This window comes from Malania oleifera, chromosome 1, assembly GCF_029873635.1.
Source record: "Malania oleifera isolate guangnan ecotype guangnan chromosome 1, ASM2987363v1, whole genome shotgun sequence".
In the NCBI taxonomy this organism is placed as follows: Eukaryota; Viridiplantae; Streptophyta; class Magnoliopsida; order Santalales; family Ximeniaceae; genus Malania; species Malania oleifera.
In genome coordinates this window covers 141,585,776-141,613,471 of record NC_080417.1, presented here as the reverse complement: position 1 = coordinate 141,613,471, position 27,696 = coordinate 141,585,776, and the positions used below count along the sequence as shown (strand labels likewise).

At 35.5% G+C, this 27,696-nt stretch overlaps 2 protein-coding genes across 5 annotated transcripts; one reads left to right on the top strand and one right to left on the bottom strand.

Annotated features, from left to right (window-relative positions):
- The first annotated feature begins 19,725 nt into the window (after nucleotides 1-19,725).
- Nucleotides 19,726-27,696, top strand: LOC131162308 (uncharacterized). Of its 4 annotated transcripts, none has more exons than XR_009138738.1 (3): nucleotides 19,726-19,925; nucleotides 27,071-27,138; nucleotides 27,306-27,696. XR_009138738.1 is itself a non-coding variant. In XM_058118642.1 (2 exons), exons 1-2 carry the CDS (start codon nucleotides 19,744-19,746, stop codon nucleotides 20,337-20,339), a joined length of 387 nt encoding a protein of 128 aa, XP_057974625.1. In that variant the 5' UTR covers nucleotides 19,740-19,743; the 3' UTR covers nucleotides 20,340-20,608. The 4 variants fall into 4 exon arrangements, 1 of the variants encoding a protein (XP_057974625.1); XR_009138737.1 differs by lacking the exons at nucleotides 27,071-27,138; nucleotides 27,306-27,696 and adding exons at nucleotides 20,135-20,344; nucleotides 20,443-20,608 and having other exon boundaries at nucleotides 19,740-19,925; XR_009138739.1 differs by lacking the exons at nucleotides 27,071-27,138; nucleotides 27,306-27,696 and adding an exon at nucleotides 25,544-26,739 and having other exon boundaries at nucleotides 19,732-19,925.
- LOC131162303 (G-type lectin S-receptor-like serine/threonine-protein kinase At4g27290) lies at nucleotides 22,476-26,254 on the bottom strand. Its single transcript, XM_058118629.1, has 7 exons — nucleotides 24,952-26,254; nucleotides 24,732-24,815; nucleotides 23,882-24,084; nucleotides 23,592-23,802; nucleotides 23,253-23,490; nucleotides 23,024-23,174; nucleotides 22,476-22,946 (listed from the first exon to the last, which is right to left on the bottom strand). Exons 1-7 carry the CDS (start codon nucleotides 26,252-26,254, stop codon nucleotides 22,644-22,646), a joined length of 2,493 nt encoding a protein of 830 aa, XP_057974612.1. The 3' UTR covers nucleotides 22,476-22,643.

Here is a 27,696-nt window from a genome sequence, read left to right as displayed (position 1 = left end):
TTTTATTTTTATTTTTATTTTTATTTTTACTATTACTATCGTATATATTATTAGTGTTAATACTTTATTATTATTACTATTATGATTTTTATTGTTGTTATTATCTATTATCACTACTATTATTTTCACTATTATTATTATTATTATTATTATTATAATTACTTTATTATTATTTTTATTAATTTTATATTATTACAATTATTATTATTATTTTCATATATTTTTATTATTACTTTGTTATTATTATTATTATTACTATTATTTTTTTTTTATTATTATTATTATTTATTTTCTTATATTGATATAAGTAATTTGTTATTATTACTATTATTTTATTATTTATTTTCCTATCACTATTATTATTATTATTATTATTATTATTATTATTATTATTATATTAGTAATTATGCTCATATATACTATTTCCATAAAGGTATAAAAGAAGAAATATAATAAAAAATAAAAAAACCAAAAAGGGAAAATGAGAGGAGCTAGGGTTTGTAAAAATTTTTATAAAAAGGGCCTTCTTCTTCTTCCTTAAGAGGGGCGCAACCGGGGGCAGCGCAGAGCACGGGCGCACAGCCAAAGAAAATAAAAAAATTTCTTTGCTTCTTCTTCTTCTAACCCAGGATTCCCTCCGGACCTTCCTCTTCTCTCCATAATCACTAACCTCACCATCTCTCCATCCTCTCTCTCAACCTCCCACGACCAGCCACCCGAAGAATCCCCGGAGACCCTCTGTAGCTCCCCACTCGCCGTCGCCGCTGTAACACCACACCAGCACGGCCTTGAACCGTGCTGCCACCTCCGCCTCCCGCCATATGCCATCATCGTCATCCCCCACGCACCAGACAGCGCCGAGCGGCTCCATCTTCCATAGCAGACCCGAGAGCCATCTGCTGCCACGCTACTGCCGTCGCCGGTGGTCCACGAACCAGAGTACCAGACATCCGAAGACGTCTCCACGCTCTGTTCTGGCCACCTTCTTTGCTGCAACTCCGGCGAGCTCCCTCAGAACCCAGCGATCATAGTAGAGCAATCTCCAGCCACTGCCTCAGCTCTCCTCTGTTGTATCTGCACACACCCGTACTGCACGCATACACAGAGCACGAACACACACACGCACTGCACACATACACAAAGCACAAACACACACTTAGCACACACATACTGTTTTCCTTTTTTTTACTTTACTTTTTTTTTTCTTCTGAATTTTATTTCTTTATTTTATCATTATTGGGTATATTAAAACTGTTATTAAAGGGTTTGTTTTAATATTTAATCTTCATCATGCTGTATATAATTAATATTGTTAGTGTAGGATTTTTTATTATTGTTCAATTCTCATATTTAGGGTTGTGGTTATTGTTATTTATTGTGCAACATTTAGATATTAAGTTTTTATTTATTGTTGTTATATGTTAGGGTTTGTTATTTGTTAAATGTTTAGTATTTGTAATGTTTAGTACATGTTTAGCATCAGTTATTTTATTTTTTGGTATATTAATATTATTTATTTATTTGTTTATTTAAGTCTATGTTTTTACATTTATAATGAGGTATATACTTATGTTTATATTTTTGCTGTTATTTGTTGTATATTGAATGTGCAATTTTGTTATTATAGGGTTTTTATTTTTGCTCCGATTTAGATCTTTGTGGTTTTCATTGCATATATTTAATTCCAATATTGTTAGGGTAGGATTTTTATTATTGTTCAATTTTCATATTTAGGGTTGTGGTTATTGTTATTTAATGTGCAATATTTAGATATTAAGCTTTTATTTATTGTTGTTATATGTAGGATTTTTGTTATTATTGTACCCATTTTATGTTTAATACTTGTATATTTAGGGTGTATATTAATTTTGGCAACAATGTCGTATTGGTATATATTATTTTCAGTAATACCTTGTTTCCATAATTTCATTATTTCTTTACCTTTGCATTAGTTTCCATGTTTCAATTTTAAATTTGGTTTATTTCTTTTATTAATTATTTCCATATGGGTGTAAAGGTAGTTATAGGATATTAAGGGTGTGTACCATTAGGAAGATTAGTATTATTACCTTTTATTTAGAGTGTATTATTATTATTATCATGTGTGAAATTATTATGATATTCAGAATATGTATTTATTGTTAATATGTGCATATGGATACTATTAATATTATTTATTATTATCATTATGGGATTACTACTATTAATATTAATATTAATATTAATATTATTATTATTACTATTATTAGTACCATTATTATTATTTTTACTATTCTTATTTATTATTATTATTATTATTATTATTATTATTATTATTATTGTTATTATTATGTTCATTATTATAATGATTATTATTATTTTATTTTATTTTTTTGTTATTAAATATTTTTGATTTTTTTTCCCTATGATTTTAATGCTAGGGTATTAGCCTTCGGGCTTCACTTACCTTTAAGCTTTGAGGGAATATATCTGTATATATTATATTTATCTAGTTATTTATTTTCCATGTATATTTATAAATTCATAAAAGGAGTAATTTAAAGACTTTTTAAATTAACTTAGGGATAATTCCAAATTAATTAGGTACCGTTGGTAAGAACGGGCGCGTAGGGGGTGCTCGTACCTTCCCCTCGGGTAACCGAACTCCCGACCCCAGCTCTGATAACGTAGACCCATCCTACCCTTAACGGGGTAGTAATCACGTGTTCCAACCACACTAAAGGTTAGTGGCGACTCCGATATTCCCATTTTTCCTGAAAATATTAAAATTGATTTTTATTTCACCGCCCGGGGCACACGCGCTCCCGGGACGTCGTGACAAGCCTGATGAGGCATTGGATTTTCTGGATCATTTAGCTGACTATGCTCAACAGTGAAACACTAGGATTGACAGAAGACTGATTGCAGCTCAACCTTTGAGAGCAATACATGGTGGAGAGTGGAATAAACTCAAAGATGATTTTTGTGTTGAAGCATGTCTAGTTGAACTCACCAAAAGAGTGGAGGCTATAGGGATGGAAAAGGAAAACAGTACAAAACAACTTTAGAATCAACCTTCCCAGTCTTATGCACCCCCTTATTAGTTGTCATATCATCAGACTGCCTTTCAGCATCAATATCAGTCACAACAGATCTCTCAGAGTTATGCACCTTATAGATTTCAATCTAATGCAGCACCTGCTCCATTAGAGAAGTCTCTTAAGGATGCTCTTCATCAGTTCATTCAAATTCAAGTCACAACTAACAATCAGCACACTCATGCCATACATGAATTGTGGGACACCATTAATGAGATGAGCACGCAGTTGAATATCTTATAAAAAGGGAAATTTTTGGTAGAACCTCAGCCTAATTTTCAAGAATACCAGCACCAATAGAAACAACTACATAATGTTTCTCTTGAGACAGTGGAGGGCGTTATTACTTCGAGAAGTGGAAAAGAAGTTTCCCAACCTGAGATACTCATTGACAAACCAACAGTTGTCTCGAAACTTGAAGTTACAACTGAGATAGATGAGGTCAAAGAAAAATCAAAAGAAGCGAGCCTAAAATTGGAGAAGTCAGTTAACGTGGAGACCGAGACCAGTAAGGAGTACCAATATGTGGTACCTTACCCTCAGAGATTGACAGCCGTGGAACCATCATTCCCTACTGGATTAAATGTCAAGGATTGCAATGTTGAAGCAAATCCCCGCAATGGTAAGGTGATGGGTACACCCGATAAAAAGGGTGAGCAGACTGGTGAGAGTATAATTTTCAAAAAACCAGGTAAAAATTTTAATGTTGATGCTTCTGAAAAACCAAAGGTAACTACTCTAAAAACTCTGCCTCAAAGACTGGTTCTTAAAGAAATGAATTTTCTAGAAAATATACTGAATAAAGATCCTTTCTTGTTAAAACAAGGAAGACAGACTGCACATGTTTTGTCTGGTACCTTAGAACGCATTGATTTATTTGAGGCTAATTTTTGTGCAGGTGACAAGACTGATTCATCGTGGCAACTCAAATTTGGAGACTCAACGGTTCAATTTATGGACCTACACCCACTAGATGAAATTCCTCCAGAGCCTCCGCCATACAAACTATGATGCTTTTCTTTCCCTTCTTTTCATTTTGTTTTACCTTACTTTATTTTTAGTTTATTTTCAAGTACATTTTTCTATAGTTTCAATTTTTCTTTTCCATTTCTCCACCTAGGTACGCTCTACTTCCCCTGTGCTTTCACATTGAGGACAATGTTCAACTTTAGTTGGGGGGGGGGATATGAGAAAATACATTGAAAAAAAAATTTTTTGAATATGGATGATTAGACCATGATTAACACTGACTTATACCCTTTACATACTTGCATATAACCTAGGAGTTACACACTTAAGTTGTATAGTGAGTTATTTATGTGTAGTTTATCTTTATATTGCTAATCTAGGAATTGTAACTCTATGTAGGTTGATTAGTAGTTCATTCGTGTTAATCTGGCTATATAAACTCTTGTACACATGGTATCTCATGAGACTGAAAATACACATTCATGTGACTTATAACACTTATGGTTCCTTGTGAGCACTAAGAGAGCGCCTGTGGTGACTTCAACACTTTGTGAGGTACTGTTGAGCCATTTATCATTCTTTTGAGTTTTTTTTTACGTCAGCTTAGAGTTCATGAAACTCAACTTTCCCTTTTTTCTGGATACTCTTTGTACACTAGTCTCAGTTTTTGACTTGCTAGCCTAAAGGTGGGATCTAGTGGGGAGATAGAAACCTAAGTCTTGTAACCTACTCAAGATGTGAAGGTCGAGCCACCCCTAGAGATAGACTTATTTCATAGACTACTGTTCGAGCTTAATTCACATAAGTGGTATGAAGACAACAAAAGAAATGTAATAATTGTCTTATTGACAGTGAAAAGGAAGAAATTGAAGAATAAGTAGAAGAAAGAAAAAAATGAAAACAAAAGAAATAAAAATACACATGAAGTGAAAGATTAATACCTGTTCCACACAAATACAACAAAAATTTAGGGACACGACACATGTTCTTCACATGTGAAGACTCTTTAATCGCTCAATGCTTCAGATGTATTCACGTCAGGTATGTGAATAAGTTGATCTAGGGTGGTCTTGGTTGGACATGGTGAGTAGGTGAGAAGATGTTAGGGTGAAGAACCCGACACCTCACAAATAGGTTGGATCCTTTTCAGACTAGTCCACTCTATAAATTTAGCATTTGTTCCTTGCAATATGTGAGATGTTTGATCATGACACTCCTCCTCACATATGACGAGTGAACCCATTCTTTTTGAGTGTTTTTTAGGGTATACCAGTTAGGCCAAATCAAAATGACTGTTTTGTAGGTATCCATGGATACCCTTTATAAAAACCCCAAAAAGAGATATAAAAGATTAGTAGAATGATTCCAAAAATAAAAAAAATAAAAAAAAATTAATTAATTAATTAAATGAATTTAAAAAAAAAAGAAAAAATTAATTAAAATTAATTTTTATTTTATTAAAAAAATATTATTATTATTATTATTATTATTATTATTATTATTATTATTATTAACATCCTGAAGCTTCACAAAGCTTCAGGATGAATTTTTTTTAATATAGTTATCTTCAGCCGCCCCCCCCCCCCAATCCAGATTTCTTCTCCTTCTTTATCTTCTTTTCTTTTCTTTTCTTTTCTTTCACTTTCCCTGCGCAGCACTGAACTCACTCTCTCTCTCCTCACGTTCTCTCTCCCTCTCTCCTCAATTTCGTGACAAATTTTCGCCCGATTGAAAATCCGAAGATACCACTGGACTCCATTCGCCACTGCCGTCATTTCTACCGGAGCGGATCAGTGGTAGGAGTGGCGTAAGCGTATTCCTTGGGGTAAGCCATTTTTTCTTTTTTCTTTAATTTCTTGCAAAATATAAGCTCAATTGACGAACGGACACCACCACGAGAATCTAAGAATGATTCTCTATAAGTCTAGTGGGACGGAATTCTTGTGGTGGTGTCGGGCCAAAATCCCAAATTTGGGGTGCAGGGGTTTTTAAGGGGCTTATTTTTAATTAATTAGCATTAATTTAGAAATGCTAAAATATTAAGCATCTGAAACTGAAGTAGGATTTCTGGAATTTAGGGCCCGGGTGAGCGCCGCGGGTGTAATTTTGGGACTCGCAGGTAAAATTTTGAAAATTAAGTGGGGATGTAAATAATAGTTTAAATATTAATTTGAGGTATATGGAGCCTAGAGAAGGTTAAATGAGTATTATATTAAAGAAATAGATTAATTAATCTGGGAAAAATGTAAATTGCAGAAGTTAAATTTTGGGCGCCAAGGGCGTTAGATTTGGGTCCTAACGAATTTCTCAGTAGTCAGGTAAGGGAATAAATTAAAATAGTTATTTTTCATGCAAATTATTATTAATTATGAGTAAATTTATTTTTAGAAAAGCATATGCTATATTGTTTATTATGAATGAAAGATGCAATTGGGAAAATACTGCTATGATGATTAAAATATATATGTATGTATGAGATGCCGGAAAATCACAATTTTAGAATATGAAATATGACTTTTAACAGCATATGTGTGGCATGAATATTATTTTATGTGAAATGTATTATGATGTGAAAGATTTTACGAACAAAGCATGATTTCAAGTATTATGAAAAGATGAGTTATGTTGTGATGAATTTAACGAATATATGATAAATGATTTATTTTCAGAATATATATACCTGAAACGATTTTGGCGCAAGGCCATGTATTTATGTTATCAGCACGAGGCCGTATTTATGTTATCGGCATGAGGTCGTATTTATGTTATCAGCACGAGACCGTATTTATGTTATCAGCACGAGGTCGTATATATGATATCAGCGTGAGGCCGTATTTATGCATGATTTCGGCACGAGGCCATAATTACTATATTTTCGGCACGAGGCTGTAATGATGTTATATATATGATCATGTATTATATGTTATCACAACCAGGATATTAGTTTAGTCCAGTTCAGGGGCTTGGTACCATAGCTATATTGTAGATCAGATATCTACGCAAATTAGTGCTAACCATCCTACGAGGGGATGGGAGATAGATAGTTGATGTGGCTTTTAGTAGAGTGTGGACATCCACCTGGCAGTCCGGACCAGGGTGTGGTGGGCTCATCGTACTTACAGACATATTTGACTCGGCAGTGGTCGGCCAACCATTGTCGGGTCCCACCTTCGGGCTGCACAACCCGTCATGGGGGTAATACCTGATACCAGCTAGCTATTCATCCTGGGTTTGTTTTCAGTATTATCGGTATAACAGATGTTTTATGTATGATATGACTTACTAGAAAATATGAAAGCATGTGATTATTCAATATAATATGATGAACGTTTATGAAATCTGAAATGTATTGTATACGTATAATTGCATTAAATATTCATGTTGCCACACAGCTGTATTTAGTTTATTTTCCCTTACTGAGAAGTGTCTCACCCCCAAACTTAATTAATTTTTCAGGAGCCTCTGAGTGACCGGCGGGTCAAGGCCGCCGTTGAGCTAGTGAGATTACCCTGTGAGAAGGGTAAGATTTTGTAATAGGATCAGAGTTATTTTGTGTTTGACCCTAGAGATATTTTGATGTATATGAGGATGTATAGAAGTACAGTTTTATAATGTTATAGAAAGCTCTGGTATTATGTTTTATGATTGGATAATTTGAGATTTTATGTTTACTGCTGCTAGGTTTTCCGCTGTGCTTAACAGGTGTCCCCGCTACCCACGGGTTCGGGTTGACCATTTGATCTATTATGTGACATTTTATATTAAGAAATTGAGGGACATTACACCCTTGGTGTAACGATTCATACATATTACATGTGCCTTGAGATTTTGCCTATTCATACTCGAATTTATATGGCTACATCAGCTCTAAATTGCAATCGCTAGTTGATTCTATGTGAGCATACTGTTCTTAAACGACTATATAATAATGAAACTTGCATGAATGACTTGTTTCATAATTGTGTGAATTGTGTATGAGCTTGTGTGTAATCTGATGATATTCATGTATGTGAAATGATATATTTGTGTTGCATGTACATTCATTTAATATTCATTGGAATTGGTGTTTGTGGGTGTTGCCCTGGAAATCCTCATGGGACTACAACTCGTCCACTAGGATCAACCTAGGGGTTTAAAGCCTTGTTGCACTTGGTAAATGCAACCATGTTTCCCTCAAAAAAGGAGGTAGATAGTATTTGGTAGTTTTCTTAGTTTTTTTTTTCTAGGGACTAACAAAACTTTAGTTTGGGGGTATGATTATGCACTTAAATTGCATAATTAGTTATTTTAATTCATGCGTTACGAATTATAATTTTAATTAAATGTCTAATTACTCTAAATATTTTAACATTGTATTCTATTTATAATATTTGGGTATTATTGAGTAATTTATGAATTTTTGATTTTTTTTTATTGCGGGGCAACTATTGGAAGCTAAAAACTAACAGTACTTCATAATCTATGCATAACTCTCTCATATGACCTCCGATTCATATGATTCAAGATGCTATAGAAATATAAGAAAACTCTCTACAATTTTCATGCTTTGAGTTTTGAGACATACTAGCTAAATCAAGGTCGAAATCTGATGTGAAGTTACCATACGCTATTTTTATGGACTATTTCAGCATTGTTTCGTAATCTGAGCATAACTTTCTCGTACAAGCTCTGATTGAGATGATTCAAAATTATAGGAAACGTTGAGAAAGAGATCTAAAACTTTCATGTTTTTATCTTTGAGAGATATGGGCTTTAGTATGGTCGAAATTGGCTTTGTGCGCTGGGAAACAAAAGGGAAGACAAGAAGAAACAAAAAAAGAAAATAAAAAAAAAAAATTGAAGTGGGCTGGGTCTTGATGCGACCCGGCCATGCAAGTGTGTGTGAGGTGCTGGTCTTGAGTCTTCAATTTGAGGGGTGCTGGGTTTGGATTGCAAGAAAAGGAAGCTAACTTTTGAAGACATTAAAGTGAAAAGGGCAAAAAGGGCATAGGGTATTTTTTATATATATAATTTTTAGTAGGGTTTTCTTTGAGGGTTGGAAGGGGGCAGCAGCTTGCTGCTGTGGAGGACCCGAGTACTGTGCTGTGAAGCTCTCTTATCTCCAAAACGGCTTGTTCTTTGCTCTCTCTCTCTCTCTCTCTCTCTCTCTCTTTCTCTCTCTCTCTTAAATCTCTCTTCTTCTCTCTTTTCTTAGTTTAATGTTAGATTTATTTTCATTGTCAAGATTTTATTTTTCTTCAATTTAAAGTTGGTATTATTAATACCTTTAGTTTTGTTTAAAGTTTATGTTAGAATTTTATTATTCTCTTTTTCATTGTTGAAGCTTAAATTCTGTTCGGGTTATTTTTTAAGTCAGTTATCAATATCATTGTTGGAATTAATTTTGGTTTCTTTATTGTGTTCAGTTTAAATTTAAGTTAGTAGTTAATTAATGAATTTTTGGTTGAATGTTTCACTTGCGTAATAAAGTTTTCGTTTTTGGGCTTTTGTCCGAAATTTCAAACGTGGGTTTTATTCCCTATCTAAATGGTTAGATGTAGGATTATTTTTCCACAGTTAATTTTGTTACCACCTGTTTTAATGTGCTTGTTTCTTGTTTCTTTAGTGCGTGTTAGGTTTACAAATTAAATTTCACGTTGTTTTAATTTTGTCACAAAATCTCAAAAATCTCAAGAAATTGAATTTGAACTATGTTCAGTAAATTTTTCTTTTCCTAATTTCTTTGGCAATTACACGAGTTTAGAATTAAAATGCATTCCCTGAGGAGACGATGTGATCCTTGGGCTAATTATTACACGACTGAACTCCTATACTTGGGATAACTTCCAAACTGCTCATTTTTTTAGTGAGTCACTCACATCCACCAATTAAATTGTAAAAGTTGTATTCTTGCCACACAATTTCTTTTCCATATATATACAAATTATATCAAAGGTCAATATTTTCCAAATGCTCGTCTGTTCAAATAAATCATACCTAAACATATGTATTTTGTATACCCAAATTAACCGATTTAAAATTTCAACTAAAACCTACTATAATTAATTCCTTTTACTTGTTTTCTTAGATTACGCCCGCAAAAACCCCGAGGTGTCGCCTGCAGCACTCACCTGAATCCTAATTCAAAAACCCGAGTATATCAACCCAAACTTCAATAAAATATTATGTTATCATTTCATAAACCCTATATACTCCATATTAACTATTAAACCAATATTTTATACCCTTACCCCAGTTTCGGGATGGTGCCGAGGAACCCCAAATTAGAAATTTGCTCCACCTAAGATGTAAAGAATCTTCCTAGGAATCCTGTGGTGGTTCCTGATCATTGAAATGAGGTTTAACGGAGCTGAAATCATTGGCGGAAGGTTGGAGGGTCGTGGGTTTGCATGAGGGAGAGAAAAGAGGTTTTTGTTTTGATTTTCAAATGGCTCTCAATTGTTTATAGTTTCAGGTCTGCTGACAAAAACTGGTCTCTCAGAAAACTGTCACTGATTTTCTCTTTAATCGACCAGAATTTACTGTTTACCTTTTATTGACCCACGGTAAAAACCCCAAACCGTCGCCGATTTTCCTCCTTTCCAGAAAATCATCGCCAATTTTCTCTTTCCCCAGCCCAAAAATCCTTTTTTTCCAATTTTTTTTATTATTTCATTTTTTCGGGTCTCAACAAGTATACAAAACGGTATATAGAGCACAGTATTGTTGCTATACAGAGTGCACCCATACGTCTTAGATAGAGTATGGTATTGCCGATTGTGCCCACAGGTAGAGTTGAGAGCTCCTTGGCATCCAAACCAGGTGGAGTGGGCCTTTTGTGCTATAGGCATCCAGATATGCATATAGTTAAGCTAGCACTGGAGGGCCAACCAGTGTTTAGTCCTGCCTACGAGCCGCACAACCCTGTCATAAGGGGTTAAATCATAACATACAACCATCCAGGGAAATTTTCAGAGTTATATATGTATTTATAGCATTCACAGGAAACAAAGATAACTTATTATAGATAGAACTATGATTAAATAGATAACTAAAAAATAATGCAATTTAAATGACATAAATATGGATTATTATACAAATACCTTTTACATGATATTCTATTTACAACTTTAATTAAAGGTTATGTTTTATGTACAAACTCATATGCCACACACTGGTAATAACATGTTTTTTCTTACTGAGAGGTGTCTCACCCCAGTATTATAAATATTTCAAGTAACCTAGAGGGGTGTGCAGGGCTGGCTCAAAGATAAAAGAGGCAGCTAAGTCGACATAGTTTTGGGGTGAGTTTTGGGCTATGTTGTAGAGCTCACTGTATTTTTGGGGATTTTTTAGGAAAGGATGTATATGTGTGTATGTATATACAGGTCCGTAGAACTCTGGTATTGTGTATTTTGGTCTATATTTTAGATATTTATGTTTTCCCGCTACATAGGTATTATATATAGAATGCACAGGTTACCACAGTACCCACTCCGAGCCGTGATGATGATAGATGTTTATTTATAGAGTATTAGAGATTATGTTTTATAGCATGACGGATAATAAATAAATAAAAATGGATAGGAATTTTGGGTCATTACAATTTGGTATCAGAGCTGAGGTTGCTAGGTTATATAAACTATACTTTGTAGCTGAAAACAATACCAAAGTATATAAATAGATCAGGAATTCAATGAGTCAATGTTGGGGAATGAAGATGAGTATTTATGGTTTTGTTCCGTGATCAGGAAGCAGGACTTTCGTAGTGGTTTTTGTGTCTTTTCTAGGGTGACGATTTAAGGAAAGTTATAGTAAACTATTGTCGAGTTGTGTTTCTCTATTATTGGACTGAATCTTAAATTGAGAATAAATATGATATGTTAATGGAGGGTATGCGATTATAATTAGATGAATATGTTAGTTATGTTATGCAGATAAGGTCCTCACACTATACTTATTTTCTTTTCAGAATGGATCCTGGGAGCAGCAACATGAATGTTGGAAGTAGTGGCAACGTAGGGCATAGGTGGCAGTGACTCTGAACAAATGTTGCGTAGTGTAGGCCAACAGGTCATGACAAGCATTGTAAGGAACTTTAGGGGACATAACTACCCACCATTTGATTCAGGCTGCTCTATCGAGCAATTTACCTGTATGAATCCCTCGACTTTTACTGTAAGAGCCAATGCGATTGTTGCAAAGGAATGGATCCAAAAGATGGAGGGTATATTGGCAAGTCTCTGCTATGCAGACAAACATAAGGTTTTGTATGCTATTTTAAAAATGGCTGGGGAGGCCAAGCGTTGGTGGATGTCGGTGAAGCTACTCGAGGAACAAAGGCTAGATTCTACAACCCTGACATGGAACCTTTTTAAAGAAATTTTCTATAAATGATACATTCACTCTCCCATCAAAGATACTTAGGCGGAGGAGTTTATGAATTTGAATTATAGGAAGAGGCCTACACCTTCTGGATTTCAGGTGGGCTCCAGCTGGGGGCCATGGAGGAGAGATGGACCTAGCAGTGGACAGAGGCAGGGGATAGGGAGTCGTGAGGTCCAAGGCGAGCAGACCTATTTTTCTTGCCTGACATGTGGGAGAAGATATAGGGGAGAATGCTGAGCAGGGAAGAATGTCTACTACTGATGTGGTAGACTGGGTCATGTAGCACGAGTCTATCGTGCATAGTATATTATAGCATTCGCTCCCAGATAGCTTCGGGGTAATACCTAGGCGCCCCGTGGAGGTCAATAGCGAAATACCGAGCAGGCGCGGGTTTACCATCGACACCAGGAGACGCTGAGGTTGTCAATTACGCCTCTTGGATCAGTCATGAGGTGTAAAAGGGTGCTTAAAAACTATCCAGTGGGCATTCAAGAGAAAGTATTACCAGCCGATCTTGTGGTGTTAGACATGCGGGGGTTTGACGTGATACTGGGCATGGATTGGCTTGCAGCTAATTTTGCCAACATTGATTGCTATCAAAGAGAAGTGATCTTCAGACCCTCAGATGGCTAGAATTCAGATTTGTGGGACCACGTGTGTGTGCCTCGCCATAGTTAGCATCGGTTATTCTGGTGATGCTACTTTAGAGTGGTGGCCAGGGGTATGGTCTTTATATAAAGGGGATATTGAACTGAAAGAATTGAAAGACTAGTTGTTGGATAAAAGATTTATCAAGCCTAGCGTGTTGCTTTGGTAAGCACCAGTCTTGTTTGTGGGAATGTAAAAGAGACTATGAGGATGTGCATTGATTATAGAGAGATAAATAAAGTGATAGTCAAAAATAAATATCCCCTTCCCAGAATTGATGGTTTATTAGATCAGCTCCAGGGGACCCAGGTTTACTTCAAGATTGACTTTCGGTTGAGATATCACAAAGTGGAAGTTAAAGTAGTGGACATTTCAAAAACAACTTTCCAAACGAGGTAGAGGCACTATGAATTCCTGGTAATGCCATTTGAATTGACTAATGCACCAGTAGCATTTATGGATTTAATGAATCAGGTGCTCCATTAGTACTTAGACCAGTTCGTTGTGGTATTTGTTGATGATATAATGGTCTATTTGAAGAGTTTTGAGGAGTACGGGGATCACTTAAGGCTAGTAATGCAGGTGTTAAAGGAGAAGAAATTATACATAAATTTAAGAAATGTGAATTTTGATTAAGGCAGGTTACTTCCCTCGGGCATGTGATCTCTGGGGACAGTGTATTTGTAGATCCGAGAAAAATAGAAGTAGTGGTGAATTGGGTGAGACCGAGAAATGTTTAGGGGGTTAGGAGTTTCCTAGGTCTAATAGGGTACTACCGACGCTTTGTAGATGATTTTTCCAAATTGTCAGGTCCACTGATACGACTTACAAGGAAAAAAAGTAAAGTTTGAATGGACCGATGAGTGTGAGCAAAGCTTCCAGGAGTTGAAACAGAGGTTGGTCACTATACCGGTGTTATCTATCCCAATAGGAGAGGATAGATTTGTTTTATACAGTGATGTATCTTTGAAGGGACTTGGATGTGTGATAATGCAACACATGAGAGTTATAGCATATGCTTCTAGGCAGCTTAAAGAGTATGAAAAGAACTACCCAGTACATGGTTTAGAATTAGCTGCAGTGGTGTATGCTCAAAAGATTTGGAGGCATTATCTTTATAGGGAAAGATGTGAGATCTTCACTGATCATAAAATTTTGAAATATTTATTCACCCAGAAAGGATTAAATATGAGGCAGAGAACGTGGTTGGAGCTTATTAAAGATTATGATTGTACTATCAGCTACCACCCAAGGAAAGCAAATGCGGTGATGAATGCATTGAGCCGAAAATCAGTGGGTGCAGTAGTGTTAGCAGAGGAAATTCAGCATCTGATTCAGATGGAATTAAAGAGGCTCGGTGTTGAGTTAGTAGAGGATGATCATCAAGCATTTATTGCCAATTTAGTACTACAACCTACTTTGCCAGAGAGGATTAAAGTAGCTCTGAGGAATGACGCATAGTTGGTAGACTTGATAAATAAGTGCAGAATGGACAGGGAGAGGAGTTTGGTATTTTAGATGATGGAACCCTGAGATTCCGTACCCGTCTGTGCATACCTGCAGATGCTGAAATTAGGAGGACTATCCTAGAAGAGGCGCACAAATCTTTTTATACAGTGCATCCTGGTAGTGCTAAGATGTACGGGGACCTTCGGGAATTATTATGGTGGAGTGGTATGAAGAGAGAGATAGTTAAGCTTGTGGAGCAGTGTTTGACGTGTCTGCGAGTAAAGGCTGAGCACCACAGGCCGACAGGACAGTTGCAGCAACTCCACATTCTCGAGTGGAAGTGGGACCATATATCTATGGATTTTGTCACAGGATTACCACCAACATTGCATGGTCAGAATGCTATTTAGGTGGTTGTAGATCGGCTGATGAAGATTGACCACTTTTTACCTATTTAAGTTAGCTACCCTATGAACAAACTGGAAAATGTATATATTTATCAGGAGATAATTCGACCCCATGGAGTGCCAGTATCTATAGTTTCAAACCGAGACCCACGTTTCACGTCCCAATTTTGGAGGAGTTTGCAGGAAACTTTGGGGTCTCAATTATCATTCAGTACTACTTTTCATCCTCAGACTGATGAGTAGACAGAGGGGATGATTCAGATACTTGAGGATATGTTACAAGTTTGTGTGCTGGATTTCAGGGGTAGTTGTACCCAATATATGCCGTTGGTTGAGTTCGCCTATAATAACAACTATCAAGTGAGCATCGGGATGACACTTTATGAGGCATTATATGATAGGAGGTGTTGTTCTCCACTCTACTAGGATGAAATGGGTGAGAGGCAAGTTTTGGGACTAGAATTAGTGTAGCAAACATATGATAAACTCCAAATAATTAAAGACAGAATTGATGCAGCTCAGAGTCGGCAGAAAAGCTACGCAGATACTCATCATCGGAAGTTGGAGGTTGATGTGGGAGATTAGGTATTTCTGAAAGTAGCACCACTGAGAGGACCGATGAGGTTTGGAAAGAAAAGGAAGCTGAGCCCTAGGTTTATTGGTCCATTCGAGATACTTGAGAAAGTGAGTCTAGTTGCTTAGAGGCTAACTTTACTACTAGCTCTATCCAGAATACACGACATATTTTATGTTTCCATGTTGAGGAAATGCGTCCTGGATCCCTCTCATGTGATCAGCTATGAGGAGATAGAGCTCAGGGATACACTAGTATATGAGGAGACGCTAATACAAATTCTAAACAGAAAAGAACAGGAGTTGCGCACCAAGAAAATTCCATTAGTAAAAGTCCTATGGAGGAATTATGCAATGGAGGAGGCCTCATGGGAGTTAGAAGAGGAGATACAACAGAAGTACCCACATCTGTTTGGTGGGGATTAGTAGTAGTCAAAAGTGATAATTCAAGTAAAGTAGATAGAGTTTGGTTTTATTTTATGCAAAGCAGGATGATGTATGTATAAGTGGTACTTTAGGTTATAGGATCAATAGTGTTTTGAGTTTTGGGAGAATTTTCTTTTATGTATATATTTGTGATCTCCCAGAATTGTATATGTAACCACGATATTCTTCCACCATAAGTGAGGGTAATTAATAAAATAAGTAGTAAATTTTCCTCAGAGGATGGTGAAAAATACAGACAACAAATTTTGAGAACAAAATTTTATAAAAGAGGGGAGAATGTAGAGACCCTGAAAATAAAATAATAAAAGAAAATGAGAAAAATAGATTTTTTGGGATGGGGCAAGAGAATACCGACAACGGTTTCTAAAGGAGGTAGGAAACTAAAGACGGATTTGGGTTTTAACCGCGGGACGGTAAAGGTAAAATGGTAAAATCTGGCTAGTTAAAGAGAAAACTGGCGATGGTTTTCTGAGAGTCCAAGAAAATTGTTGACAGTTTTTGGTTGTAGTGCTGGGAGTATAAAGGGAAGCTGGGAGTTATTTAAAAACATAAAATTAAAAATCTCTCTCTCTTCTCTCCCAAAACCTACGACCCTCTAAGCTTCCACCTTCGATTCCGGCTCCCTTATGGCTCATTTTGACAATCAAGAACCACCATAGGGTTCGTGGGAAGATTCTTTACATCATAGGCGGAGCAAAATTTCAATTTGGAGATTTTGGGGCACCATTTTAAAATTGAGGTAAGGCTGTTATTTTAGTATTTATAGGTTGATTATCCAAATTATGGGATGTATAGGCCTAGAAATGTGAATATAAGTATAATTTTAGGGTTGAACTGAGGAATTGGGAATTTGTGAAATACAGGATTTGGTGGGAATACTGCAAACAAACTAAGGATTTTAGCGGGTATTTTTTCATGAATTTAGGTAGAATAATGAATAATTTATAGTTTAGGAAATTGTGTAAATGTGTATTTGGGGAAAACGTGAATATTATGGTTATTCTGGATATTTAGTTGATTGACTTATATTCATATGCGTGTAATTCTAGGGTTTGGAATTATGAATGCCGCAGTGGCATGAGTTAGAAAATCAGTGAACAAGTTCAGTTGATTAGGTAAGGGGAATATATGTTATGCCAGCTTTATTAGAAACTTTACCAATAAAGTATAGTATTTGATCACAAGCTTTTAGAGTATGATTATTGAATATATCATAGCATGAAAATTATACAGTTTTATAGAGTATGTTTATAGAGTTTTTATTTAGTTGTGTGGCATGAGAAATACTGAATTATTATAGAAATTTTATACAAAGTTTCATAATCATGTTTATATAGTTTCTATAGAAATACGTTATACAGATTTACAGAAAGATGGTTATATAGTTCTTACAGAATCATGATATATAGCTTATACAGTTTTATTTATGGAGCTACAGCTGTACAGAATTATGATATATAGTATTTTACAGAATCATGTTTATACAGTATGCTATAGAATCATGATTACATAGTGTATTACAGAACATGATTATATAGTGTTTTTTTAACCATGATTATACAGAATTTTATAGAACCATGATATAAAAAGCATAGAGCCATGACATGCAGAATTATAGAATATACAGATATACAGTTTTTTTACGGTGTCATGGCTATACAAAAAGTTATAGAATCATGGTTAATACAGTTGATATAGAATCATGGTTAAACAGATAAATGTTATATAGAGATATTGTTATGTAGTATCAGACCTTGATGGAACAGAGTAGTATACAGAACAGTATATAGAGCACGGTACCGTTTCTATATAGAGTGCACCCATACGTCTTAGATAAAGTATGATATTGCCGATTGTGCTCACAGGTAGAGTTAAGAGCTCCGTGGTGTCTGGACGAGGTGGAGCGGGCCTTTTGTGCTATAGGCATCCAGATATGCTATAGTTAGGCTAGCACTGGAGAGCCAACCAATGTTTAGCCTTGCGTTGTCATGAGGGAAGTTTTCAGAGTTATATATGTATTTATAGCATTCACAGGAAACAGAGATACCTTTTTATAGATAGAACTATGATTAAATAGATAACTTAGAAATAATGCATTTTAAATAACATAAATATGAATTATTATATAGATGCTTTTTACATGATATTCTATGTACAACTTTAATTAAAGGTTATGTTTTATGTACAAACTCATATGCCACACACTGGTAATAACATGTTTCTCCTTACTGAGAGGTGTCTCATCCCAACATTATAAATATTTCAGGTAACCTAGAGGGGCGTGCAAGGCTGGCTTAGATATAGAAGAGGCACCTGAGTCGGCGTAGTTTTGGGGTGAGATTTGGGTTGTGTAGTAGAGCTCACTGTATTTTTGGGGATTTTTGAGGAAGGATGTATATGTGTGTATGTATATACAAGTGGGTTTGAAGAACTCTGGTATTGTGTATTTTGGGTTATATTTTAGATATTTATATTTTCCTGCTGCATAGGTATTATATATAAAATGCACAGGTTACCACGGTACCCACTCCCGACTGTGATGATGATAGATGTTTATTTGTAGAGTATCAGAGATTATGTTTTATAGCATGACAAATAATAAATAAATGAAAATGGATGAGAATTTTGGGTCGTTACACATCCCCTATTGTTTGGTCCAGGTGGAGGAGGAGAGGCGCAATGCTCTCTGGTAGACCCAGGTCAGGGCGTTACAAAATTCGATTGGTTCAGTTCGATTAAAAAGTTACCCAGTTCGGTTTGGTTTTCACTCTTGTTAAATTTCAATTTTTGGTTTTTGGTTTGGTTTTTGAGTTAAATATATTCGGTTAACCGAATTAACCAAATAATATAAATTAATAATGAATAATTTTATATATTATATATATTAAAATATTTTATGCATTATACATATGCGAATATTTTATATATATATATATATATATATATTATATTAAAATTGTGAAGGCGAGCTTAGACGCAACGGTAAGGTTGTCGTCGTGTGACCTGGAGGTCATGGGTTCGAGGCGTGGAAATAACCTCTTGCAAAAATATAAGGTAAGACTGTGTACAGTAGACCCATTGTGGTCCGGCCCTTTCTCGGACCCCGCATATGTGGGAGCTTTGTGCACCTCGCAACCAAATTATATATATAATATATATTATTTATATCATATATATAAAAATATGAACTTGGTTACCTTCCTCAGACCCTGCATATGTGAGAGTTTTGTGCATCATGCAACCTTTATATATATATATATATATATTAAAATTATATATATAATATATTTTATTTATGTTATATATATTAAAATATAAAATTGGTTAAAATCGATTAACCGATTTAACCAAAATTTGGTTTGGTTAAGGTACAATTTCGATTTGGTCATAAATTTTTTTTTTCTTTTAATTTCTAAAGAATTAAAAAGGTTTATAGTTTATTAATTTTTGAGTTTGGCAAAATTTATATTAAAAAATGAAATAAAATAAAAAATAATTTTTTATTTTTTATATTTACATTCCCAATTAATTTCAAAATCAAAATTATTTTAAAATTTTAAAAAAACTATAAATAAAGTCAGAACTTAAAAACAATAAAAAGATGTTTCTAATTAAAAATAAAAAATAAAATTATTTTTTAAAAGTTAATCGTACTAAATTTTTATTGTTTTTAGATTTTTATATAAATATGCATAACTTAAAACTAAACTATTTTTAATAATTCTTTAAACATTTAAAATAAAAAATTAAAATTATTATCCACAACCACAAGTAAACTATTTTCCTTTGCACGTGTGGTGCTTCTGATGCAGCATGCTGCCTTCACTAGAGGGCTGCGGCCGCCGGGACCCATGGGCCATTGGGCTCGGTGGTGCTTGGGGAGTTTGAGGGAGAGATGCGAGGTTGCGTCGTCCCGCGTTATTGAGAATTTTTTAGGGTTAATTGGAGAAGAACAGGGCATCGATTCGTGTGGCATTGGTGATTTTAGGTAATGCCCTCTTCCTAATTTCTTTTATGATCGGTCTCATTCTCTCTGCTTTTTAAATTTTGTCTTGAATTTCTTCTATGTATGGCTATGATGATCTGTAGATGTACTGTTGCAGACTCGGGTGTGTGGGTGTCTTCTGCTGGTTAAATTTTGCCTTGAATTCCTAATTTCTTTTAAATTTTGCATTTCTATTTTTATGCGCTATACAGTATACGCTATGCTTGTGTGCTTGTAAGTGTGCGTTGTTGGCCGCTATCCTGTGCATACTCTGCAATCCAAGAAATTGAGGCAGAGTTCTTAAGGTGGTTAAACATCAACTTTCTTGTTGCCATCAATCAGAAACTTTTGAAGCCCATCGAGATGCTTTCTGATCAGACTCTTCACTCTTCCCACCCAATTATCGAAGTTGTGTAGGCAAGGTTGGAACCAAGGTTTTGCAACAATATTCATTTGGTTTAACAGCAAGCTAGTTGCATCTTCCTAAACCATATTGACATTTGAAAATTTTCCTTTGTAGGATTGGGTGATAATTATAATCAGTTAAAACAAATCTATAAATGGATCAGCATATCGATGAAGTGTGAGCTACTCATGCTGATGAAATATCTAATATATCGTCCCACCAACAGTGTAATAGTAATTTCGTTGTTTTGAATATTTATATCTATATTTTTAGTGATGTATCTGCTGCTTCATGTGGATTCCTACCTAAGAAACCTGGGTTCTTGGTCTGTCCTCCAACGTTGCCAAATTCATAACAGACCAATCTGAATGAATCTCAACAATCAATATAGAGAGCATAACTCCAAAGATAATGCATCAAGTAATTCAAATGGTGTGCCTTTCCACGCCTAAATCACATAAAACTTTAAGTGGTACAACAAATAAAAGATAAAAATTTAGGGGCTAAATTACACCAATAGTCCTCAAACTATGACCCATGTTTTGAACTCGTCCCAAACTTCAATTTGTCTAATTATTAGTCCCAACTTTCCTAAATGGTTTCAATTTTGTCCCACTATTAGTTTCTACCTAGAATTTTGGACGGAATTCTAAATTATTGGCCAGTAGTCACCAAACTATTGATTGAGTTTCAGGCTTCGCGAATTGGCGGTATTGTATGAAACTTAGTTGAAAGTTTGGGGACAAGTATGAGACTTAATCAATAGTTGTACGACATCTACAAAACTTGGTCAATAGTTTGGGGACTACATGTGTAATTTAGTCGGTTGAACCTAGTGGTTGCAAGCGTGGAGAAAGTCCAAAATCCCAAATTGAGACTAATGGTAAAAAAAGACAAAATTGAAATCATTTGGAAAATTTGGGACCAATGTGAAGCATAGTGAAGTTTGGTAGTGAGTTTGAAATAATGGTCATAGTTTGGGAACTATTGCTGCAATTTGCCCAAAATTTAGATAATGATAATCACATGTCCAGTTAGGTTAGGGCTGTGGACCCACATGATTAAAACCTCTATTTCTCTTTGTGCTTACAATCTCCAATAGCAAAACTAACACTAAACAATCGTACTTCTAAGTTATGAGTATAGCCCATCAACAACATATTATAGAGCCATATAACCGCTGCAACACATCATTTCAAAACAAACACAAATATGAGAGATGTAGGCAAAATATTGATTAGTTAATGATATTTACAATGTTTCAACCACTCTGTTTTTGCTTCTTTTTTTATCACATTCAAATATTTTAGCCAACCCAAAGTATGAAATTCTTGGGTTTGTCTCACAGTCAAGCAACACTTTACTTGCATCGAGATCTCTATTGATAATCCTCCATCTAGAATCTTGATGAAGATAGAGAAGCCTATGAGCAATTCCACAAATAATTTGGAAACACCTAGACCAGTCTAATAGTTTACTTCTTGTTTGATCTGCAAGTTTCATATTCAAGTTATACCAATTCTGTGTTGGAATATTTAAATTTAAATGAGTCAAAACCCATGGGAGAGTCAAACATAAAGTAGTCAGACCGAAATTAAAGGATTCTAAGCTTCTATTGGGCATGCATTCGTAAATTAACATCATTTCCTCTCCTTGAATGCAACTACCCAAAAGCTTATAAGATTTCTGTGCTGAAGTTTAGTAATCAATATGAGTTCATTTTTTTAACTCACTTAATCCTTGCCCAATGCCCAGAATTTATTGAAAGCCTCTTCAAGAAAATTTCATCGTCCATCTAATAATGTACCGTGAATATTTCCTTTCATTGCAAAATGTTCTCTTCTCATCCTTACTTGCTCAATATTCTTGTCCCGCCCACCAAGCTGCGACTTGTACCTTAGTTATTGCGTTTCAGCTCTAAGTTCCCAATTCCCAATAATAGCAATTTTATTTTTCATACAAAACAATCATACACTATGCTTTGTGTACTTGTAAGTGTGCATTTGTACTACAAGTGACATCTTATGCGAACTCTGCAGCCCAATAGTGGGTGGTGACAATGTTTATTAGCTTTAATAAGAAGCTAGTAGCATCTTTGTAATATCCACTTGATAGAAATGTAGAGTTGTAGAGAAGCCATATTGACATTTGAAAATTTCCTTTGTAGAATTGGATGAAAAAAAAATCATTTAAACTCTAGAAATGGATAATCACAGGGACAGTATTAATTATATATATATATATTCCAAAGTTGCAGTGTAGTATAAAATTTTCTTGATAGATGATGCTTCACACTCATGATGCTAAATGATCCTTTATCGTGCCTCCAACGATGTAAGAGTTAATTCATTGTTTGAACACGGTTTTCTCATTGAAGAGTTTGGCTCTTCAAGTGGATTTCTACCTATGAAAAAACCTGGCTGCTTAGGTTGCGGCATTGGGCTCTCATTGTCAAGCATTAGAACCACGTATGACATGTTTGGCCTGTCCTCGGGATGTTGCTGAACACATAACAGACCAATATGTATGCATCGCAGTACTACTGACACTGAGCATGAGTCCATGTATAATGCATTCATTAATTCAAAAGGTTTTCCTTCATTCCACAATTTCCATGCCTGGTGTATGCATATAAAACCATTTGTGATTAATTGGTGCACAAAATAAAAGAAAGAATTTAGATATTGATACTCACATGTCCAATTAGGTTAAGGCTGTGGCTTGGGTGATCAAAACCTCTATTTTTCTCCCCACTTACAATCTCCAATAGTAGAACACCAAAACTAAACACATCGGACTTTATTGAATATAGCCCATCAATAGCATATTCTGGGGCCATATAACCACTGCAGCACATCATGTGAGAACATACTCAATTATGGGATATAGAAACAAAATATACTTCTACAGTTTATAATACTTACTATGTTCCAACTATTCTTCTTGTCCTTGCTTCATTTTGATCGCTTTCAAAATTTTTAGCCAAGCCAAAGTCCGAAATTTTTGGGGTCATCTCATCATCAAGCAACACATTACTTGCCTTGAGATCTCTGTGGATAATCCTTAGTCTGGAATCCTGATGAAGATAGAGAAGTCCACGAGCAATTCCACAGATAATGTGGAAACATCTAGACCAATCTAGTAGCTTACTTCTTGTCTGATCTGCAAGTTTCTTAATCAAGTCAAACCAATACCTTATTATAATGAATGTGTGAAAACGTTCTCTTGACTACATTTACTAGGTTGTGAGAGAGTAGTCAAACCGAAAATAAAGTAGTCCAAGCTTTTGTTGGGCATGTATTCATAAATCAACATCATTTCCTCTCCTTGAATACAACACCCTAGAAGCCTTACAAGATTTCGATGCTGAAGTTTTGCAATCAGTATTACTTCATTTTTGAATTCAGTTAGTCCTTGTCTGGAGTTCATCGAAAGCCTTTTTACAGCAATTTCTTGTCCATCTAATAATGCACCCTGAATGTTATCATTAGTTATAAAATGTGATATTTTTTTATTGAATAAGCATAATCATATTCTTCATGGTTATTAGTACCTTGTACACTGCTCCAAAACCACCTTCTCCAAGCTTATTGTTGGGAGAAAAGTTGTTAGTGGCATTGGCTATTGTAGTCAATTTGAACAATGGTAGCTCTTGATCTTCCTTTTGTACTTCAATATTGTGATCTTTATTTCTGCAGACACCTACATTATTTGCTTTTGTTTTTTTTTTAAATGTAGTAAATGAGCTTAAAATTAGTTACCAAAAATAGGGCAAAGGGAAATAGAAAAGTAATGAAATGGCATAGTTAGATTTAGATAAACATTAATTAGATCTAAATTTACAATCCAACAACAATCTATTTATTCTTATTTCCCTAAAATTCCAATTGACTATTCAGGTTATACGAAAATGAGACACTGGGATTCCTTATATATAAGAAGATTAATTTTAAAAGGCACATGATAAATGTAAATAACGAGATAAAATCAATAAAAAAGAATTATGATGAAGGGGGAAAACTTTAATGTAATCTAGCCTAGCAACCCAAGGGCTTCTAACTTGAGTTGTCATGTTAACATAAACATTGATGAAAACTTGTCGGTTGATCTGTTCAATTATTAGTTCAAGTATACAAAAATTGGTTTGGTTTGATGATTTCTTGCTGTTCCTACTGAAATACATAAATATGTGTTCTCATCTTGCAAAGACTTCCATTAAATTTAATGGTTGAGCAGTGGGGCATGTACTTATGAAGTTTCTCAACAGCAATAATCATAGTTGTCCCATAGAGAGAAATAATGAGCTACTGAAACTGTAGTAAAAAAGTTTAGAGGATTGAATGGTGGGGTGGCTGGCTAAGTAATTTTACCTTTCAAGCTACTCCTGTTTTTGCAGATGTAATAGCTGATTATAAGCATCCCAGAAACAGTGGCAATGGCTGCCACTGTTACCACTGCACTCTTCATCTTAGACCAGTTGTTTGCCCCTTCATTTTCAAACATAAAATTAAGAAAGTAAACTATGATCATATTACATCTGAATAATAGAAAATGAAAGACTTGATATATGGTTTTAAGAGAAAATTCTTTGTCACCAAGTGAGAAAACCAAAAAATAGCTAACACATACTTAGTTCTGAATTAGGCATCCGAATGTACAGGTCCTGTCCACTGGCTGGAAGCTGTCGGATATCAATAAGATCACCAAACCACATGGCACAGCCACTGCCACCACTTCTAATGTCCGTGTTTGTATAAGCCATACAAGAGCAGTTGGCCAAGCATTTGGCCTGGCATCCCTTAAGATTCTTACTTGTGTTCACCCATGTGTATGTAGTATCTGGCACTTTCACCCCTTCAAATTTGGCAAACCCATCTTCAGGGCAGTTCAATGGCTTATCTCGCACGCACCCATTCGACCAGTCCATTGAGTTCCAACTTTCTGGTGACTTAGGCATGAAACCTTTCAGACATTCGCAAACTGGCGACTCACTGATCACACAAATTCCATGGGCACCACACAGGCCATAGCTGTCACAGTGGTCTCTAGGAACTGATACGTAAACCTCCCAAGTTCGATCTACTTCTACCCATGTGCTGCGATCATATGAATTAGTGGTTGGGCTTAAAGTTGTCCTTGTTATCACAGATTTATTTTTAAGCTGGTAAGTGTAGAATGCCGCCTCCTGACTCAAGTTGAAATCAAACTGGTACAGTGGGTTTGGCCGCAAATCAAAAGCACCGCTGTAACGAATGCCATTCCATGGCCCAGCCCGGTAGATCTTGGTGTGGCCCTTCCACATAGATGGCTCCGGAAAATTGTGAAGTTCTATGCCATAACTGAGGTCTCCAGGAGATGGATCATCTGCGCTCTTCCATGACGTAAGGCGCCGGTTGAGACCACTTCTCAAGTCCCATCCAACTTTCATCCCTGGTAACAACGTATCTGTTGGATAGTCAAAACTTTGCCATAAATAACTTTCTGGTTCACTGCCTTTTTCATCTTTTAGCACAAGATTTCCTGAATCCAAGAGCTGTGCTACTATTGGATTAATCTGATGATGATCAGCTTCTTTGGACAAGCTTGATGACCAAATGACAGTCCCACTTCCATTAGTGTGAATGAGAAGGACAAGGCTGCCAGTGCTGTTAATCATCAACACACCGGAAAAGTCATTAATTGGGTTCTCTCTGTTGGCAACCCATACAAATGTTCTGATTGGGATGTTCTTGTACCAGATACCCAAGTATCGTTTCCTGGAATTTCCTGGACTAAAGAAACCCAGTTCAAAACTTCCTCCCTGGGAGACCAAGGTCTGTCCATCACTTAAAGATTGGGATGAAATAATGGTGTCAGCCACATTGGAGGCTCTGGGGAAGACATCGTGTAATTCAATCCATAGAAGCAGAAAATAAAGAACGACCATTTTTTCAGGCTTGTAGCATTATTCTCTTGCGGGCAGTGGCCCTTAATTTTCTTTCCAAATTCCCTCTTTAAAGACAAAGGTGGCATGTTGTCAGACCAGGAAGCACGTTGTCATCTTTCCCATTGTCTTCTGTCATGAGGACAAGTGAGAAATCCTTACAAGACAAATGGCGCAATTGTCTCATTCAGTGACGGTGGACAACAGCAGAGATTCCTTCATCGGTGTGTCATTCTCTGTTCACAATTCACAAATCATTTGATGCATGTAACTGAGATTCCATTACTGCATTACATAAACAAAATGGGTTTGGGTACCTTCTTTTAATTTAGTCAAGCTTTTGAAAAAACTGACGTGGGGAAGTTGAAGGAAGAAAAAGGGTAAGCCAGTGGTGGGGCTTTGTAGAAAGTCTTGCTTTGGACTGTGTAGTTGCGAACAAATCTTATCATTATTCTAAAACAAAGAGCTTTGCCCATTTTCCATTGAAAGCTTGATTGAAGCTGTGAATTTAGACTCTGGTTTTCATTTATTTATTGGAGTCTTCCTTTTTTTTTTTTTAATCGTTTTATATATAATGTTGTATCTTAATTTGCCTGGTGAATGGTCAACCTAGTATATCAAGATATAGGATTGAGTTCAGTGTAAACAAAGAAAATGTCTAAATCATAATCTGATATTACCACCGCCACTAGATGAGCCGTCCAATTTAGATATCCACCCCCTCCTTGCTCTCTCTCACATTAATAAAACACTTCCAATTCAAATATATTTTTTCTTTTGCCATGTGTGCTAACTTCTTCACTGAATTCTTGATGACAGAATAAAAATCTGAGCAGAAGGTCTTGCAAGGGCGAGTGGAATATTGACAATAAACGGGAGTATATTAGGTGAGAAACATATAATAATAATAATAATTAGTCCATTTCCAATTCAATCTTATTTCCTTTTTACAAAATGGTAAAAGGGTCTTGTCTAAATGTTAGAACTTGAGACCTGAGATATGATAGTCCCAAATTTTAATCATCAAAATTTTACCTAATTTTTATGCATTTAGTAAATGTGAGTGTCCAACTTCTTTAAATGAGATATTGAACTAAGTTGGGACGCTCTGGGAACCTACCCAACATCAATGGTCTCATATGAGGGCCAGCAATGAGGCAGAAGCCTTGGATCCTTCCAAGGAAATAGAAGAAAGATGGATGGCCTTAGGGAAGTGAAGTGATCAAAGAGGCACAATCAGTTTTTCTTTGAGGCTATATTTAGTTCTTGGAATAGTTTTTCTTTTTTTTTAAAAAAAAAACAGTGAGCAATTTGTGCGTAGAGATGAAAATTATTCCTTTTCTATTATTTGTTATTGGTGTTGAGCGACAATCTTATTTGGTGGATGGTTGATGAAATTTGGTAGCCATTATTAATATTTGCAAAATGAAGTTAAATTCTCGAGA